At 32.4% G+C, this 20,794-nt stretch overlaps 1 protein-coding gene across 2 annotated transcripts; it reads right to left on the minus strand.

Moving 5' to 3' along the window:
* Positions 1-3,589: 3,589 nt before the first annotated feature.
* Positions 3,590-8,027, minus strand: LOC112796751 (auxin efflux carrier component 4). Of its 2 annotated transcripts, XM_025839348.3 has the most exons (7): positions 6,297-7,640; positions 6,030-6,262; positions 5,686-5,957; positions 5,494-5,579; positions 4,720-4,877; positions 4,363-4,439; positions 3,590-4,268 (listed from the first exon to the last, which is right to left on the minus strand). In XM_025839348.3, exons 1-7 carry the CDS (start codon positions 7,366-7,368, stop codon positions 4,202-4,204), a joined length of 1,965 nt encoding a protein of 654 aa, XP_025695133.1. In that variant the 5' UTR covers positions 7,369-7,640; the 3' UTR covers positions 3,590-4,201. The 2 variants fall into 2 exon arrangements, with proteins under 2 accessions (XP_025695133.1, XP_025695132.1); XM_025839347.3 differs by having other exon boundaries at positions 5,686-5,983; positions 6,069-8,027.
* Positions 8,028-20,794: the final 12,767 nt, after the last annotated feature.

The following is a 20,794-nucleotide window of genomic DNA, read 5'->3' on the forward strand; positions in this document are numbered from 1 at the left end:
TTTAATTGTGATATTCAAACAACATTCATTCTATCAAAATTACATTTAAAAAAAAATCAAACACAAATTATGTTGATATAAATTAATCTATTTTTAATCAAAATTAATTTTATAATCAATTTAACTATCTTGTATTTGAAGAGAATACTTTAAAAATATGAAAACTTATCTTTTTCAGTAATTGTTAATAAAATATAATACTGTTAATAAAATATGTTATTAAAATACAAGATAGAAAAAACATTTTATAAAAACACATAAATTAATATCAACACCCATTTATAAATGTTAATCAAAATATTATTTATACACTAAAGTTAATTATAAAAATAATTATTATGTATTTGTATATAAATATATGTATTATTTAATTTATTTTTAATATATATTTTATATTAATAATTATTTTTAATAGTTAGTTTTAATGTACAACTAGTATGAATGTATTTAATTAGAGTTAGAATCATAGTCATTTAGGTTTAAGCTTTATGTGGATTTCGTTACTTGTGAAAGAATGGTTTATGGGTGTTCTCAAGTTATGGGGATGATGAATTGGGGAACTTCAACGCTTGTTTGTTGTCCGTGTGTCCCCTGTTTACTCACTGACACACCTTACTAAACTGCAAATTTTCCCCAACCAATTAATATTGCTTCTTCTTCATTTATTCTTTGATGACATTAAGGAATTCATTTAGTATTATTTTTATCTGTCATATACGGTTCAAACAAAAATTAATCATTTTAGTGTTACTAAATTGGTAGTTTGCTACCACTATTAATTGTGTTAATAACCTCTCATAATATATATCTCATCTCTTAAATTGTAACATTAATATTATGATTATTATTCGGGAAATGCTATCACTGAAATTTCCTTTTGCGGCTGATACATCCCAAAAGGTAAAAAAGCAAAAAGGAAACGAGAAAAATGGGAGGCGCCGAGGCAGAAATGATTGACGTGAAGAAAAGTTAAGATTTTATTTGCATCTACGAAAACATAAGAAAGAAAATTCAGATTTGGCTGGGCTTCGCAAAGAAACAAAACTGTTGTAATATGGGTAGCAAATGATAGAGGCCCAAATCCCAGAAAATCAGGGTAATATTCGTATTTCCATTTTCTTTTTTGTCTAATCAAAGATCAAATGCATATATCTAATTTGGATCGGTTGATGTCACTTAAATAAGTATTAGAAGTTCGAAGTTTATGAATTATACATTGTGTCACATCCTATACGGTGAGTTGATTTATCGCAAAAAAATAAATAATAAAATAAACATGCATTTTTTAGATTCAAAATGTTAATAAAATTAATTTACAAAAATAAGCTTCTATAAGTGATTTTGTGATAAGAATTAGTTAAATTTAAAAATTTGTAACATTATTATCATATGATTCACATGAAGCTTAGGAAAAATGTCACTTGGAATGGTTGAGAATGTTGTCTCTAGATCAAGTTGTAACATATGTAGTCACATAAAATAAACATTAGTCCCATAATATTCACATGCAGCATTTATTATCCTTCACAACGTTGTTCATGTAAGTTGACAAATAATAGGTGGTGAAGTGAACGTACTTGTGCTAATTAAACTTAATATCATTATTGTTTACCCAATCAAACTTTTCACTTATATTGTAAATAATAGCAACTTCCCGAGTAACTAGAAAAAAAGGTACATGCATAAAATATGTCATTCACATGTCAACCGAAAAAAGTTCTTAGAACAGTGTTAAGAAATTAAATTTAGTTTGGAGACAATAGTACAATTAGTAATTAATAATGATCGTTCTCCTTTACAATCAAGTGGTATAATCACCAATAAAAATATTTGAAAGAAAATAAAAAATTAATCTAAAATTAATTTTTTATATTTCTTAGCAAGTTTAATTTTAATTAGTCATACAATTATATTTATTTTTTTTACCATTTAAACAGTTAATATGAAAAGTAGTTATTTTTATAGATGTAACATTACATAATTAAATATATGTATAAAACTATTTTATACTGACAGTGCATCAAAATTAAATTCATTACAACTGAAATAATTAGATAATATTAAATATAATAAATATAATATTATAAATGTTATATATATAAATATTAAATTAAATAAGATAATTAGATTATTATCTCTGTTAAAGATATAATCATTTATATATCTTTTTCTGTTAACTTAAACTTTAAAAAAAGTAATTTTATAATATAAGATGAGAGTTTCTATAATTGAAAAGTTTAGAGTTTGATTATTGTTAAAATTCAAAAAATTTTTGAACATAATACAAATAAAAAAGAAAGCATATACAAAATAATTTAAACAAGTCCAAAAAAATATTTTTTTAAAGAATATATTAAAAATATAATCATTCATATACCTTCTATATATTATTAACTTAAAATTTTTGGAAAAAATAGTCCTATGTCAATCTCCAACACCACCGAATCACCAAACACAAATGACTTTATTCCTTGATCTTAATCATAACGGAAAAAAACAACCATCAATTGCTGATTATTACTATTTGTTGAAGGTGGAATAGTGTTAAGCCTAAAAGTCTATGTTTCTGTAATTTGATGTTATAATTAAGAGGTAGAAGAAGAGAGAGGAGTAGGCTCCTCAATATGCACCATCCAAGGTTTGAGATAGCGATGCGTGTGTTTTTGTTGTTTTCCTAATACAACTGTCACCATGAGAACAATGAACATACATAATTGAAGGAGCCTTTATTAGGGGATGATTGAAGGAGATATGTGAGAGTGTGATGAGACTAATGAGAGGTTGAAGGCGCCATCATTTTTGGTAAAAAAAAAGTCGAGTGCTGACCAACCCACCTCCTCTTCTTCCATCCATGCCCACCCTACTTTACCTTACCTTACCTTACCTCTCTTTTAAAGCCTTCTCACTATGACTTATACTAGCTACTAGCTAGTTAGGGTTGTGGCCACATCAATAACCAAAAAGCACAAACAATAAAAAGTAAGCTTTGTGCTTTTGACTTCTCCCTTTCCCTACTTTCTTTTTACTTTTTCAAAAATTTAATTTATAGTACACTCCTAGTTTTAACTTTAAAAAAAAAAAGGATAAATTCATTTATTCATTTATCAAGATTAAAAGTAACATTCTAAAATAATATGTGAAGAATGCTTTCTTATGAAACTCGTATTTTACGAAATAATTTCGGGGTTTTTTTTCAATTAATTTATGACCATAATTATAAAAATATTACTTTACGATAATTTTCATGCCATGTTCAGCTTCACATGAAAACTATGTACTCCCCCCTCAGTAGAATTTGGAAGTTCATATTTCACTCTCAAGACTCCTAGTTCCAGCTTTATTTTTTCTCACACTATGCTTCTCTTTACACTACAAGATTAAATAAAGAAGCCCAACTCTTCTCTTTTTCTTTTTTCTTTGTTCACTTTCTCGGAATAAAAAATTGCTAATCAAGTTACGTATCACAAACATAGCGAACAAACGCATATATAGCTGCCGGATCCGCGGACGATCAAAGACAAAAATACCAATAAATATAACAATTAAATAATTAATTAACAGCATATAACAAAATTAAAGTAAACAAAACTTTGTAGAAAAAGTCTTCTCCTCTTATATATAATATATTCATTTCCTCTAACCAATTGCTAAGAAAACCATCTGTGCTACTTGATGACCGAAACGGAATTTTCTAAATTAAAATAATAATAATGAAAAAATTTACAATTTCTGGATAGGAGAGGGAGCCATTCCTAGATATCATTTGACTCTGCCGATGCTAGATTTCCCCTGTTTTCCTCTGCAATTGTCTCCCATATGGTGGACTTTGTTCCTTCTTATGAGGTGTTGTTCTTGAAAATTGCGTCAGTTTTTTTTTTTTTTTTTACTCAAATAGGGGGAGGCACTACTAGATTCAAGAAGATATGGGGGCCAAATAGGTCAACTTTTTTCATTTTTATTTATTTTTATATGTTCCCAAAATTTTGGAAAAAAACCTGATGAAAGGATCTCACCACCGTTTAAATTTTGTGATTCTTGCGTCATTTTTTTCTTCCTAGTCTTAGCTGCTCCCCAGAAAATCCTCATGGTTGCTAACAACATACACCAGAAATGCAGAATCATTATTTCCTTTCATGCACGTCCATTGCTAACTCCCAAAGAATAAAAAGGTTGAAAAATTAAGGGTCACTCCATTATTTTTTTACAAACCAAGGAGTATGTAGTAGACTAGAGTAATTGGCAGTGCTATCAACATCCCAAATATAACCCTACATTTAAATTCATACAATATATAAGAATTAAAGTTAAAAATTAAAAATCATATAAGAAAGTTTGAATTATATTGAATTGAAAATTGCTTACGCTGTGCTTAGAATGGCTGGATGGACATTGTACTCCTTGGCAAAAACAAAGGGAACAATCCCTTGTGGAAGTGCAGCCTATGTTCAAATAATAATAACCAAAACTGTTATAATATATTATATACAAATCAGTGTACGTAAAAAAAACATTAAACTCTTAATTACAAGATACGTAGTTGGCTCCAAAAGCATTCAAATTCTCTAAAATGATGGCATCAATAATTAATGATCGGAGAGGAACAACACATAGACATAGACATCACATGAAAAGACATGAATGTAATAATAATTTTCTCAAAGATTTAGACACAGAAAAATTGAAAAAGTAGCATAAATTATTGGTAGGTAAAATAATTACCTGAACGATAGCAACACGTAAGAGGGTGCCACGGAGGCCAACAGCGATGGAAGCTGCTGCCATAACCGCTGGGCCAGTGAGGAAGCGAACCGCCATAGCAAAAGTCGCTACCGAGTTACCACACGCAATTATCTTGGGTTGAAGTGCCATAAACAGACCTACAAATCCATTTTTAGATTTAACAGTGAGTGAAGATTAAAACATATTTATGGGTAGTGCATGATTCGTCCGATTCAACTACCTATGCCTAATTTGGTCCCAGAAAGAAATAATATATATATATATATATATATAAAAAGAAGAGGAAAATGGCAGCAGTCACCAGCACCACCCTGGACCGCAAAGCGACGTCGTTCAATACACGACCCCACATGTCGGGTGATGAACATGATCTGCTTATATATGCTGTTGTTGCTTTGCGGTAACAAACTTCACCATAATGGACGGTTGTCCCTTGCTTAAACTCGCTTTCCCCCAAATCCATACTTTTCATAGATTCACACACATACACATACCCATTTTATTGCGTTGGTTATCATTTTTGATCTACTTACTACTTGCCTAAAGAAACTACAACATGCGAATAAAATTAATTAAGCGTAACCACTCAAAACTAGATCTGGCTACGTGTATGTACCGCTGGAAATGGGAATCACTATAGCCATGTTTGTCTTTGTAAAAAAGGGGAAAATGGAAATAGTCAATGAAGAAAAGAAGCTACGCTAAGAATCATTGAAGGAGTGGCAAATTTGTGGAGGAACTGTGACCACTCACCCAAGCTGAACATAGCCATTCCAAGACCAGCATCAGACAGTATGGAGATTGATTTCTCTATTATTTTTGGCATATGCACATGCCACCTGCAATCAATCAATTAATTAATCATAATCAAAGTCTTAACTAACTAACCTAGCTAGTATCTTCAAACTATAAAAGCAATTACCACAGTAAGAAGTCGATATTTACCTAAAGGCCACCAGGGACCAAATGACACCAATGAGGCTGGAGTAAGTGTTGGGATTACGGATAAGCTTCCTCCACACCATGATCAGTATCAGGCGCGTCATCACACTCGCTGGAGGCATGTGTTTTGACACTCCAACCCCCGCCGCTCCGGTTGCCTTTGGGTGCAACTCCGCCGGCGAACTCGACCCCAGTTTGTTCAGCCCTCCGGGACCCTCTTTCTCCCCTTCTTCCTCTCCTTGCTCCCCATCTACTTTCCCTGTTGGGAACTTCAACTCTTCCCCACCAAACTCACCTTCCACTGTCAACCCATCAATATGTATGATTCTCCTCCCTTGTCAAATTACATAAACAAACTTTAAAAAAGAAAAAGGAAGCAAATATACCTTTGTTGGATTCCCCATTTTGAGGGTGCTCGTCAGCAACCAGCATCCTGATCTCCTTCGCGCCTTGATCGGAGCGACCAGACTGATCGGACGCTCCAAAATCCGCGCTGCCAAACACGTGAAGCCCGCCAGTTTCTGAAACCGGCGAAGCGCTGGAGCTCCACACAAACATGTGGAGCTCCTTTGCATCATGGCTCGCTTTAGCACCAGCAGCAGCACCGCCGCTACCAGGTTGAGCCTGAACCAACTGCTGCCCCTGTGGCTGTGGCTGAGGCTGAACCTGTGGGGGAGGAGGCGGAGCTGCCACTGGTGGCACTTGTGAATTCTTGACGCTCTTGCTGCTCAAGCTGGCAGCGAATTCTGGATTGGGAGCTGGGTACGAAGCGGGAACTGTCTGCGCCGGGTAAAACCCGAACCTCGGGGAGCTCATGTTCTCTTCGAAGTTGGAGGGACGCGGCGTAGGCCCCCGCGAAGTGGACTGAGCGGAGTATAAGTCATTAGCACCAAAGTTAGAATGCCTCGGCGGGTGGTACCCCATCATGGAGTAAAAATCTGCGTGGTTGAAGTTGGACCCTCGCGGCGTCGGATTCCGGGAACTGCTAAGGCTGTAAATCTCGGCGCCGGTTAGGTTCGACGGACGCGGCGTCATCATGAACGACCTTCGCGACGCGTTAGACTTCCTCACAGTAACATGAAGCTTACCGTCATCACCAACCTCCGCATCGGTCTCAAGAAAATCTCTACCGTCGAGCGAAACCACGTCGGAGTCCACCTTAAAGGACACAATAGAAGCCGCGGTTTCCGGAAACTGCTCCATAATAAGCAGCTTGGCTCCGCGGTACTCGAAGAGAAAGAGTAAGAGAGTGTACCATATGATACACTGGAGCACCACCACCTGAACCATGAGTTGGCCGGAGTAGTCGCCGTACATGGCGATGAGGAGTGGGATCCCCATGACAAGAGTGTTGGGCAATGTGGAGAGGGAGAAGATGGTGATCATCCACTCGAGGCTTCCGTTGGCGGTGAAGTTGGTCCATATGGCCAAGGCAAAGAGCATCATCACCTTCTGTAGCGTGTCGGCGGCGATGAACCGGAAGTTCATCTCGTAAGGGTTGTTGGAGGATATGAAGTGGAAAGAAAGCAGCGGCACGGCGAAGATCGCGACAAAACGGTTGATCCCGGAGCACTGGTCCGGCGAGAAAATCTTCCACCACCGGACGGAACCGTACGCGAGGATCATCGCCACGTACAGCGGAACCACCGCTGTTAAGACGCTGTATAGGTCCTTCCAGCTTATCATCTTTTCTTTTCTTTTTGTCTTTCTTCTTTTTGATTAAGTTTTGAGAGAGAGTTTGGTTAATGGTGGAATGGCATGAGCTTGGAAATTAGGGAGAGCCTGGAGGGTAAAATAGGAATAAAAATTGAAACAGAAAGAAAGAAATGAAGAAACCGTTAGATAACTAACTAGTAGTAAGTGGTTTAGGAGGGTTGGGGTTGGTTCAGTGATCTGTTCTCTCTGCTGATTTTGCTGAAGGAATTTTAGAGAGAGAATGTGAAGTCTGAGACAGTGAATTTACAAAGATAAAGGTGTAGGTTGGGAAGAGTATATATAGGCAGTGACGCAGGTAGAGAGAGAAAGGGGGTAGTCATCACTCAAATTACACTCATACGTAGATAATAGGATGTAGAAGAAGATGTAGCCATATGTGTGCGTATAAAATAAAGCAATAAAGTCACGTATTTTTTAACGAAGAAATATTATATTTTATTTTCTGAATATTTATTTATATACTTTTTTATTGTTATACTAAAAATGATTGATAAGAAAGGAAACAGGAAAAAAAATTATTTTTAATAATATACAAATAGATATAAAAATATACAAAAATACATATTATATAGAAATAAAATTCGTATATATCTGATGGTAATTTATGATATTGTTTTGGAAATTAAAGTGAGTGATTATTGATGAGCATTGAGCAATATTGGGCTGGGTTTAGGGTGGGGGACCAATGAGAAGTTGAGTTAGGAAGTAACCGCCCGCTATAGTTAAGGGTAACCCAGGATGGGAGGTGCATAAAGCTAAATGTTGCATGCTAGCAATGGATCGTGTGGTGGGGAATAACGGAGTATTAAATCTGGTGTTGAAAACTTTTGAGTTCGATCTGTTATCGTGTTCATTTTTCGTACTTTTATTTTGAAAATAAAAAAATTGTGAAACCAAGATTTTTTATTATTCTTTTGCTTCATCTTAAATATAAAAATCAATCAAACCCTCTATTTTTTCTCTGCTTGATTATTTATCTTTTCACCATTTAAATGAAGCTCAATTGAGGGACAAAGTTTCTGATATAGAGCATTTTATATCAGATTTTTGGAAAAGACTCAATGAATACATGTTGAAATTAGGCCTCACAATACAGCTCGTATTCATGGGTATCCCACTCGTCTCAATTTGATCTAGATAGATTTTGCACAGAATGAGTTTCTATTCGGATTGAGGTAGGACAAGATTAAAATTTATGTATATCTATTCCCATATATATATATATATATATATATATATATATATATATATATTATATCGGAACCATTCCGACAAAAAGATGTTTAAAACATTTTTTTAAAGATGCTTTTTATTAATTAAAATTTAACATATATAATCGATTAAATCGAATTATTTTTGTTAAAATTAGGTCAAACAAATTAATTTAATCAAAAAATAGTTAATCAAATTTTAAATCAGTCTAAATTAATATTATTTTTTATAAAAAATTATTACAATACTCCTATTGTAGAAAATAACTAAAATATTCTTATTATATATATTTTGAGAATCTTAAATTCTAACTTTTTTTTTCTTTTTCGTCGTAAAGTTAAAATTTAAAATTTTTAAAATTAATTAATATATATAAAATAAGAGTATTTTAGTTATTTTTTATAATAAGAATATTATAGTTATTTTTTATTAAAAAAATATTAATTTGTACCAATTTAAAATTTAATTTATTAATTTTTTGACCAAACTAATTTGTTCAGTCTAATTTTAATAAAAATAACATAATTTAACTGGTTATATGTGTTAAATTTTAATTTAAAAAAACTTTTAAAAAGGGACATTATTTTATCTAAGTGGCTATATATATAAAAGTAGGAATGAGGTGAGTAACTAGCTGAGTGAATTTGGGATAGAATTTTATATCCATAAATAATAATGAGACAGAGTTTAAATAAAATAAAATAGGGTGAGCGAAAATCGGTTAATATAAAAATTCGTCTTTATCAATTTATTTTATTATCATCCCTAATTAAAATACAAAAAATTACATAAAAAACGTTTGAAATAATATTTATTTATACATAATTATATAATGATTAATTTGATAGTTAAATTTTTTTATGTAAACCTAATATTTTATATATATGGACACACTATGTGAATTTTAGTATGTTTATCGTCATCATGGTGACTATAATTGCTACATTTTGATAAGAGAACTACTAGGTAATAATAATTCATCAATAATAAAAAAAATATATTTTAAATAACACTCTCAGTTAAGCTGTCAAATGGGTTAGTCCAGCCTATTTATTTTGGATTTGTTTAAATTGGATTTGTTTAAATTTACTTCATTCGTAGATTATAATTCTTTAGTTTGGATCGTTTATGGTCAACCCAATAGATTAAACGGGTCCTGTTTATTCTTTTATTTTATTTTTTAAAAAATATTTTGATAAAAAATATTTTTAGGTAAAAAATCTTTAAAAAATAATTTTTTAGTTGATGGGTTAGATTTTTGAGTCGGATCAAGAAAAATATCGACTAAAAGTACTATTTTTTTAAAAAAATGTAAAAAAATAAACGAGACATCTATTTAGTCTGCAGACTACTAATTTATTTAACTCATCATTTTCTTTGAATTAATCGGATTCAACCCGTTTATCTCAAAATTTAAATGGATTTAATTTTAGAGATAAAACCTATCCATTTAAATATATAAACAAACTGACCCAATAAATTTAGCCCATTTTAACGACCGAGCTTGCTATCACATTCCACAATAACTTGATATATTTTTTCTTTCATTATAATGATCAAAATTTGTGCTGTTACATCCAAAAATCCTTCATTTATATTCTTTTCTATTATATTTATAATTATCCAATTTTTTTAAATAAAAATCATAATTTTAAAACACAGCTCATATAAAAAATTTTAAAATATCAAAATCAAATATTACAAATTTATCTACATTCAGTAAAAGATGAGATTGATTATATTCTCCAGAAACGTGACAACATCAATATGAGTGACTGTATGTCAATAAAAAAACTGTAATATGGAACAGAAAAATTAAATAAATTATGATGTAACACAAAATAAGATAGACAATTGATGAGGTTGAACAATAAAATAAGTTAAACAAATCATATTGATTTAAAAAAAGAAGACATGAATGATGATGACGATGAATTAAGGAAGAACAATAGAAAAGAGAAGAAAAGAATATTATTTTTAACCTAATATCATTACATACCAACACATGATAAGTGATTTATTGCTAATATCATTACGTACTAACAAATGAAGCGAGATTTATTGCTATACAATGATGAAGGTTTAGTTGAGTCCCTTAAAACGAAATAAATTAATATTAATGCTAATTAAAAAATATTATTTTATTAGTCTTTATTATAATTAATGTATAAGAAAATTAAATAATCAATTATAACCTAACGTGTGATAGGGCGGGTGGATATTGAAAGGAAAAATAAGAGTATTGTAGTTATTTTTTATAAAAAAATAATATTAATTTAGACCAGTTCAAGATTTGATTCATTATTTTTTCGGTTAAATCAATTTTCTAGGCTAATTTTAATAAAAATAACATGATTTAAACGATTATATATATTAATTTTAATTACTAAAAAATATTTTAAAAAAATATTTTAGGTGTTTTTATCTAAGTGACTCCCATATTATAAAAGTACTTAATGTAATTTCACGCATTTCCAGTAACAAAAAATCGTTTAAAATCATTGGAACAATCATCCAAACAATATCACTTTGATCTCTCTTTTTTGCCTCTATTTCTGGGTTTCACATGATTTTCAGGAGCCTGATTTTTCAGAGAAGGAGCAGAATCATAAGGAGGATGACAACAACTAATAAAAGAATCATGTTCATGCAATGTCAATCTTTAACTGTATAGAAAGTGAAGATCGAAGAGGCATCGATTGCCAAACTACTAGAACAGAAATAACAAATTAAGAACCTCTAACTAAAAGTTACCTAATGACCAACTATAAAGTTAGATGATACATGCTCTAAATGTGTGTAATATAAAAAGTTCAAGAATTATTTAAAAGTTATTAGATGATTTTTTTTAAATGTTTAATTTAATTTGAAGTATTTTAATTTTATTTATTTAGTTACTAAATTAGGATTTATGTTTATGGGTTTAGAGTTTTTATATTTTAACCGCATAAGAAGTTATAAATAACTCATAAATTATTATAGTCATAATATAGAATGACTAGAGGAGTGTCAAAATATTTTTTAATTTTGTGATAAAATCATAATATGAACAAGTGAGGTTGAGTAAGTTTCTCTCTTAATATATCGAAAAATTAAGTAGAAAATTGAGTGAGTCATTTGGATTTAATTTTTAAACTATGGTGTGGACATATTAGATTGATGAGTCTCTTTTTTGTCAAAATGACGAAACTTTTAAACTTGTAATTACTGATAATAACTTTGACATTCTGTAATAATTTTTATGATGTATGCTAATTTTTGTCAATATATTTGTACATGAATTATAGTTTATCGAAATATACTTATTAATGATCACTCTCTATTTTTTCAGCAATTTAATTTCTAAAATAAATAATTTAATTTATAAAGACAACGATGACGTTGGCTTGCTTGTTATGACGGCAGTGATAATGGAATAGAATTTTTTTTTCAGAAAGAATAATTAAAAAAATGGTTTAATTATTAATATTTGAAAAAATTATATAATTATTTATTTTAAATAATAATTTAATTATAAAACAATTCTATTATAATTAAGATATTAACTATAATTAAATGAAGTAATTTAAGTTAGTAGTATAGTTAGTATTAAATTAAAATATCATTTAATTAAAAATTAACACATCATGAAAAATAAATTATATATTATTTAAAAAAGTGAGTAGAATTCACTTAATTAAATTACCAAAATAAAAATTAACTTTTATACTCTATATATATCATTCTGCAAATCTCTTATTCGTTTGAGAGAATCTAATTAAATAAGAATATCTCGTACGGTTCGACAATCATAAGTTGCAGCATCTTGAAACAGGAGAATGTGTTGCATTTGGCTCGTAGTCATTTCTTCCTATAACACTGTCCAAATCATTCAATGGCTAGCTAGAATCAACCTAGAAGTATTGTAACTGCAATCCATACAAAATGTAAGGACTAAGGACAGAGCATGTTATTACAAATAATTCGAATATATATATATATATATATATATATATTGTGCAACCAAAGAAAAAAAAAAATCTCATGTGGGAAAATATTGATGAGTCACCTTTCTCGTAGTCCTTTCTATTCTTTTTCTAATACTAAACTTTTCTTTTCGCACCTTAGGATTAGACATTACAGCATGTATAAATTCTAGTTTCAACTAACAAACAAAATAGTATATTAAGTTTGAGTAATAGTACATGTATATTAAAATTAGCAACTAAATTCAGTCACTAGTATAAAATATATATTAAAAATAAATTAAACTATATCTGTATTTATACACAAATACATTAGTGGTTGATTTTAGTTATTAATTTTAGTATACAAATAACATTTTTAATTAAATTTTGAGTGAGTTTTACTAATAAATTTGAGTGTGTGAATCTTGAAAAACTCTTGTTGAAGAACCGTCATTTCAAATATTGGAGAATTATTTGTTTTTATTTTTTGTTTGTCATGCTTTTTTTCTTGAAAAGAAATTATATTTTACATACATCCATGCTTCTAACCTTTCCTAATTGTATTGCTATCAGCTTATTAATTGTTCTGAATTTTCAACTCTCAGCTTCGATGTTCTTTTCTTCTTCCTTATTTTTTTTCTATCTACCGAAATAAAAGCTTCGTTTCTTTTTCATTCTTACAAGTACAGTTATATATATATATATATATATATATATATATATATATATATATATATATATTGATGAAACATTTAATTGATTAATATTTTTGGGTAAAGTTACAGAGGCCATTATCGAGGCTGGAGCGTGTTTGCTTCCATGATAGCGACACAGTATAAAACATGAAAAAGTGACACCATACAAAGAACGTAAGGGAATCTCAGTGTGTGGAAAAAAGCTTTAGGAGTGCAATCATATTTCATGCACCTATAAATCATATATATATATATATATATATATATATATATACAAGTGGTGAAAAAAAGCAATTAAAAAAATAGCATTAGGAAAGGCAATTCTCCTAAAATCCGAAAAGAACTAGAGCAAAATTATAGTGGAAACAAAAAATCATAAAACAACTAAAAAAAATGAGTGTGATCAAATTTTGCTAATGTATTTATATTATTCTTTCTTTCCCTGAATATATAATTAAGCGACACATTTCAATTTTCGTCAAGCAACGATTGAATATGATTATATATTTTTTCAATTATTTCTTTTAATATTTTTTGGTGTTTTGGCTTTTTTTTAAAAAAAGTTAATGAATTAATGATTAAATTCATTTCTAAAAAATCACGCATAAATTAATTTAGTTCTACAAAGATTTAATACTTCATTTTGGTTTTTAAATAATTCTAAGTTAAATTGGTCTTTCTAACTTGTTGATGTGTCATCAATAAGTAAACGTGACATGTGACCAAATTTACCATACATCAACAATGATCAGTGACACTTAGAGAAACTTAACAAAACGATTAATTTAACTTACATTTATATATTTTACAGGTTTAATTACTTTATTAGTTTCTATAGTTCTATTAAAATTTTAATTAGGTTTTTATTTTTTTCTAATAATTACATATCTAGATAGTAATAGTAGTCGTTGTGGTTGTCAGTTTCGTGGCCCTAAGTCGACAGCGCAGAAGGCCTTGATGTCTATCTGCCACTAGCAAGGTCAATACCAGTCACATGCATTTAGGCCTGATACACCTCCATCTGAATCTCCATATGCTGCATTTGCTCTAGCGACTCCCTCCACTCCAGCCTGAACTCATTCGTAGATGTCACGTAGTTCAGGATTTTCTGATACCTCTCCCGATAATCATTAAGCTCTTGAGCCTACAATTGAAGGATGTGTTGGAACTCCCGCACCTGCAGTCTCAAATCTACGCCTTCTTCAGCCTCGACAGCTCGATTGGTGGCGGAACCTGACGACGGCCTGAACGTGGATGTGCGAAGGCTATTGGCGGAGAAAGACTCTATCCCGTATACGCGATTCTTGTACGGCACTAAGGGGGTCTCGCGCCAAACCGCATGGGGATTGATGACTGAAGCTGTAGAGCCATCGGTGGCATCCTCCCCACCTTGCTGAGACTATAGAGTCGCAGCCTCTAATCTCTGTGTGTAGGACTCCTGTGTAAGTAACATCAGTTATTGTGATTAGTACAATAGATATACATTTAATCTCTAATAATTTTATAGTAGAAGATAATCAGAAGTATGTTTACTCGCATAACGGTCCTGAGACCGCTGATCAACAAATGTTTCTTTGTTCTTCTTTAACGTGTGGGTGTACTTGAACGTCTCTACCAACGTCACCTCGCGACCCAACGAGTTTGACTACACATGTTACATTGAAACAATATGATTAGGAAGCCTATTAATGATATGTAGGAGAATATAACTAAGTTATTAACAAAATTAAAGTCACTCTATATACCAACCTGGACTTGGTCTTCATGAAGGTCGCTTAGACGCTAGTATACTTGGATGATCTGACCAAGGCCCTGTTAGCTCTGCTGGTGAAACACCAATGCCAGAATCCTTCATCGGTTCCCAATGAACAAATAGAGCCTTCTTAATGTCTGGTCTAAAGCCAGGTCGTCCGGCGGTACTGCTCCTGACGAACATCATCAAGCCAACTAAATCAACCTAAATTCACTTAACAGGAATCAATTTTCAGGAACTTTCAGTAACAACCATAATTATTGAAATAGAAAACACTAACCAGGTAACTAAATCAACCTAAATCTACTTGACATGAATCAATTTTCCCTTAATTTCAGCAACAAAATTAATCATAATCATAGAAACTTAAAAACGCTAACCAGCATTCAAACCTAAAATCTGCTAAACTAGAATCAATTTTCAGGCACTTTCAGAGATAACCATAAATAGAAAATACATGAGACTCTATATGATACTTACCCCGTGCCGCCATCAGGCCAAATCTTCAACCGTATGATGGGAAGTGGTGGAAGGGCATTAACTGCTGCCGCACTTGCATGGTTGGACTCCGGGGCCGTGGCATCTGTCGCTGGAGGAAGCGTCAATGTGGATACTGTAACACCTTTACTATTAGAACGTCATGCTTCCGGGTGCGCCACTCTGATAGCGGGGGTATTATGACGACTTTCTTATATTTAATAATAAGGTATGAGCCTGTACACGTAAAACTATTAATAATTTCACTAAAAATTTAAAACTTTTTCAACAAGAACAATTAACACATTTAATTATACTTAATATTAATAATACATTATAGTAACACATAAAAAATTAATTACAAAACCTATCCCTCTGAAAAAAAACTCTAATTAACAAGGCGAGGGAAAAATAAATTCTAACAATTCAACTTTTGAACATATGCTTCTGTGCTCTTGCAGCTCCGCATCGAACCTTCGCACTTGTAGCTGAAAGGGGGAGAAAATAGGGGGTAATAACTGGAGAGTTCTTAATAGGGTCGGGGTGCAACAGTAACGAGAAATAGAATACATTTAGACTTAACAAATAAAGAACACAGAAATCAAACAATCATGTAGCACATCCACAATCATATGAAACACACTCACAAATAAATATGCGCAAACAAGTATGATGCATACTTGTTCTATGGCTAATGAGCTCATTTGTCGGTTATATAACCAAACCCAACATGTCCAGTAGCTAATCCGGACACTGTCTCTCTGTTGTGAATTAATACCATTAGAGGGAATATGTGCCCAGTCACTATTAGAGGGATTATGTATTCTGTTATCATTAGAGGGATTATGTGCCCTGTCACCATTAGAGAGAATAGGTACCTTGTCACCCTTATAATCAGAGAGAAAACACAGACATACTTATCATCAATCATCCTCAATCATGTCTCATTTATCATAATCATTCAATTTCATAATCAAAATCACTTTTCATCATTCTTCTTCCTCACCCCTTTTCTGGAGCAAATGGACAATGCCACTGCATCTTATCCGGTAATTCAAATCTTAAATCTCCTATTTGTGACATTCTCCAAAATCTTCAAAACTATTTCACTTAAAACCAATTCTTCTTTCCAAACTCAACTCTTCTTTCAAAAGACAAAATAATAATCATTTGTTAGTTAAATTCCTCAGCAAGGCCTCTAGGCTTTTAGGGGAGCGACAACCAATCTCATTTCAAAACCAAATCATTTATTTCAAAACCAAATCATTTAAACTCAAACATAATTCATTCTTCTCTTAAATATATCAAAATCAAATAAAACAATTCTTCAATCCAAATTAACCAAAATAAAATTTCTCAAAATTCTTCTAAGAATTTTGGTAGCACCTCCCCTAAAAGTCAGACCTTGCCACCCTTCTCGGGTCCTATCCAAACCATTTCCAATAGCAAAATTATTTACAAAATCGAACCAATCCTAATATTAAATCTCTTTCAAAATCAAACCAACTCAAAATCCAACCTCTTTCAAAATCAAATCATTTTCTTTAATAATTCAAAATTAGCTAATATAATTCTTAAAACTTTTGAAAATTTATTTAGATCCCCAAACTTTTAGAAATTACACTTTAATCACTAAACTCTTCTAAAAATTCTATTTTAACTCACATACTTTCTTTTATTTAACTTTCAGTCCTAAAACTCTTTCTTAATTATATTTTGGCCAAAAAATAGTCAAAATATGAGGGTTTTGCATTTTTCAAAGAACATAATCAAACTCATCAAAAGTTCATCAAAATTACTTGATTTTTAACTAGTTTTTCAACAGTTTTGGTGACTTATTTTTCACAGCTTTTAATTCAGTCTCGTGGCCATCAAACCTCATCAACTTTATCTCGAAAGACCATATCACAACAGCTCCAAAATAATCAAAACACCCCAGCTGGCTGTTCATACATAGCCGAATCAAAATCTCAAGTAAACAAGAATAATTCAACATAAACTCAATCAAACTCAAACAATAATCACTCAAACCAACATTCACTTATCAAATTCACATTTAATTATTATAAAATTATGAAACCCTACCTCCATACAAAATCACAATAACCGAAGCTCTAGAAAAATCTCCTGAATGAGAAATTGAAGATGAAAATGTCAAAATCGGCTACTCCACCTCTTGAGCTTCCACTTGGCCGAACCTTGCATGGAGGGACAGCGGCACCACCGTTGATTTTGATGTGTGGAAAACGATCCAACACAAAACTCACCGGCAAGTGTACCGGGTCGCATCAAGTAATAATAACTCACATGAGTGAGGTTGATCCCACAGGGATTGAAGGATTGAGCAATTTTAGTTTAGTGGTTGATTTAGTCAAGCGAATTAAGTTTTGGTTGAGTGGGTTGTATTTAACAGAAGCTAAATTGCTTGGAATGTAAAGGGAGAGGGGAGAATTGCAGTAAATTAAAAGACAGGAAAGTAAAATAGACTGAATCTTAAAGGACAAGAAATTAAATGACTGAAACTTAAAGTGCAAGAAATGTAAATTGCGGTAACTTAAATGGCGAGAAATGTAAATTGCTTGAATGTAAAAGGGATTTGAGGACTGGGATTGCAGAATCTAAACAAAGAGGAATAGAATTGCCACAGTTAATAGAGCAGAAATTGAATTAGAAGCAATTAGGACTCAAACAGTTAAGAAATTAAGTGCAGCAAGGGTTCACAGAAGAACTAAAAGGAAATTGGGATCTCAGGACTCCAGAGACTAGGTAGCAGAGCCTAGATCTCAATTGCCTTCCTAGATCCAAGTTCTCAAAGCAATTGACAAGAAATTGAAGAAGAAGCAGTAAAGGGAATGTAAATGAATTCAATTATGCAGACAAGAAATTAAAGAGATCTTGAGTGGAGATTGAGACAGAATTTCCTCAATTCTTAACACCCAAAACTCAAAACAAGGAAATTTAAAATGCCCAAGCAAGAACGAGGAAGAAGAGAGATCAATTCTCCTCCCCAATTCTCTGAAATCTCGGTTCAGTCTCTCAAGAAAAGTTGCAAAAATTCAAAGCTCAAAGAAAGTGCAAAATTCAAAAGTCAAGTGAAAAAGTTTTTAATTACATTAAACTAGCTCCTATTTATACACTTTCTATCCTTGGATCTTGGGATTTGGATGGGCTTTTGATTTGGTGAAGAAATGAATTAAATTGGATTTTTAATTCAATTTTTGGCCCAAAAATAATAGCTTCCAGGAGGCTGCCCTGCCCTTGTAGAGGGCAGGGCAGGATTTGGTGCTTGGTGCGTGCGTGGTGCGGGCGTGGTGCGGGCTTAGGGCAGGGCAGAAAAATTTGGTGCGCCAGATTGGTGCCTTGGTGCGCCAGATTGGTGCCTTGGTGCTGCCAGATTTGTGCCTTGGTGCGCCAGATTTGTGCCACAACAAAATGCTGCCCTGCCCTCGCGGAGGGCAGGGCAGTGTTTCCACTTTGACGTCCCGAGTTCGAAACTTGGATGCTACACACGCTACCCATTTTCCTTGGCTTTCTTGGTACCAAAGTGAGGCTTAATTCCTTGCTTCCTCATGGTCCCGTGTTCAACTCTTGTGGCAAGCATGGTAGGCATTTTCCTTTGATTTTCTTCCCTTGGTGAGCCCGATACTGCCCTTGTGGAGGGCAGGGCAAGGTTTTGTTCTTCTTGATTCCAAGGCACAGATTTGTGCTCTGCCCTTGTAGTGGGCAGGGCAGAGTTGCCTTTCATGCTTTGTTCCCTTATGTTGCCCTCCTAGAGGGCAGTGTGCCCTTGTGAAGGGCAATGCTTGCTCCCTTCTTTACATGCGGCACACTTCTCCTTCCTTTAACCACGTTTTCTTCTCCTTGGGTCACGCTTTCTTAGGCCACGCTTTTCTCTTTTATTCTTTTCTTCACCTACAATAAACCAAAACAACCACTCCAAGTATCACTAAATTCACAAGGCTTATAAATCAATTAAAATTCTATTAAAATTAGCTTAAACCTCATGAGTTAACATTAATTTCATGGTGGTTGTTTGATTTAAAGAAGTTATGCATTTTCACTCCAAATTACTTACTTAAGATGCAAGAAAGTGCATAAAGACTAATAAAACAAGTGAAATTAGCTTGAAAAATGGGTATATGATGACTTGTCATCACAACACCAAACTTAAATCTTGCTTGTCCCCAAGCAAGCATCAAATTTAAGAGCAATTGAAATGAATAAGAAAAGAACACATATCCTTATTAGGCATATAGCAGAACTTGATTTATGGGATCTTTATGCAGACAATGATAACTCAATTATTGTTGTTGTTACATAATATACATCTTTCCTCAAAGGCTTGCTAAACTTGCTGTTATAAGACTTACTTTTTAATTACTCCCTTGCTAACTTTTCTTTCTTATAATGCTTAACAAGCTTATTATTCTTTTGGAGGTTTGGTATCAAATGTTGCAGTAGTAGCCTTTGGCTTTATTTTTTTTTATCTTTTGCTCAACATCTTTCCACCACAGACACATGGCTCACTAATTCTTCCTAGGATCATTGATGCCCAACATCTCTTTGGATAATTAAATGTTCTGTATCTAAGTTGCTCTTTATTGTGGACTTTCAATTGGCCATCCCAAATCAGTTGATCTAAGTGACCGGGTTTTAAAATACCCCTTAGAATTTACTCATCCAAGCATATCTCAGTACAAGAACATCACAGGCATATGTCCTAGGGTCCAAGCTATTGGTGTCCAACCTTTATTCTTTGTTTTTCTTGCCATTTTGGCTTTTTCTTCTTCCTTTTCTTTCTGTTTTTGTTCTCAAGGGCTTTTTCTTTATTGATGAGAGTCTTTACAACAGCAAGCTAACTCACACTTGAATGAGAATGATATTATGCAACAATTATTTCATGAGTTATGCATTTAATCAAACACATATACCACCATTAACTTCCATTCTTACTTATGCAACATTGGATATTTCACTTTTCAATTCAAACAATTCTCTTTTATTCAAGCATGTGGGAAACAAAACAAAATTTAGCTAAGTGATGGATAACAAGCATTATGCAGATTTAGCATTTTTAACAAACAATTTCACTTGCAACTAGATAAACACTTTAGCAAGACATACAATGGTTTCCAGATTCAAAACATTTCACAGCAGCAAGGATTAAGTTTAGATACAACCTTTGAAGTTGCAGCCCTTTGATTCTTCCTTCTGTTGTGTTCTCTTTGAGTTAAGATGCATAATGTCTTCAATTGTTGACTCATGTCCTGCATAATTCTCAAAGTTTCTTGCTTCTCAAGCCCTTAATTATA

This window comes from Arachis hypogaea, chromosome 4 (assembly GCF_003086295.3).
Source record: "Arachis hypogaea cultivar Tifrunner chromosome 4, arahy.Tifrunner.gnm2.J5K5, whole genome shotgun sequence".
NCBI classification, from domain to species: domain Eukaryota; kingdom Viridiplantae; phylum Streptophyta; class Magnoliopsida; order Fabales; family Fabaceae; genus Arachis; species Arachis hypogaea.

What these genes read in the sequence shown, in the direction of transcription:
- LOC112796751 (XM_025839347.3), bottom strand. Translation starts at nt 7,368, where the DNA reads ATGATAAGCTGGAAGGACCTATACAGCGTCTTAACAGCGGTGGTTCCG. An exon ending in AATGGCTATGTTCAGCTTGG is followed by an intron (nt 4,878 to 5,493) that starts GTGAGTGGTCAC and finishes ATGGATTTGTAG; the next exon opens with GTCTGTTTATGGCACTTCAA. An exon ending in CCAGCCATTCTAAGCACAGC is followed by an intron (nt 4,269 to 4,362) that starts GTAAGCAATTTT and finishes ATTTAAATGTAG; the next exon opens with GGTTATATTTGGGATGTTGA.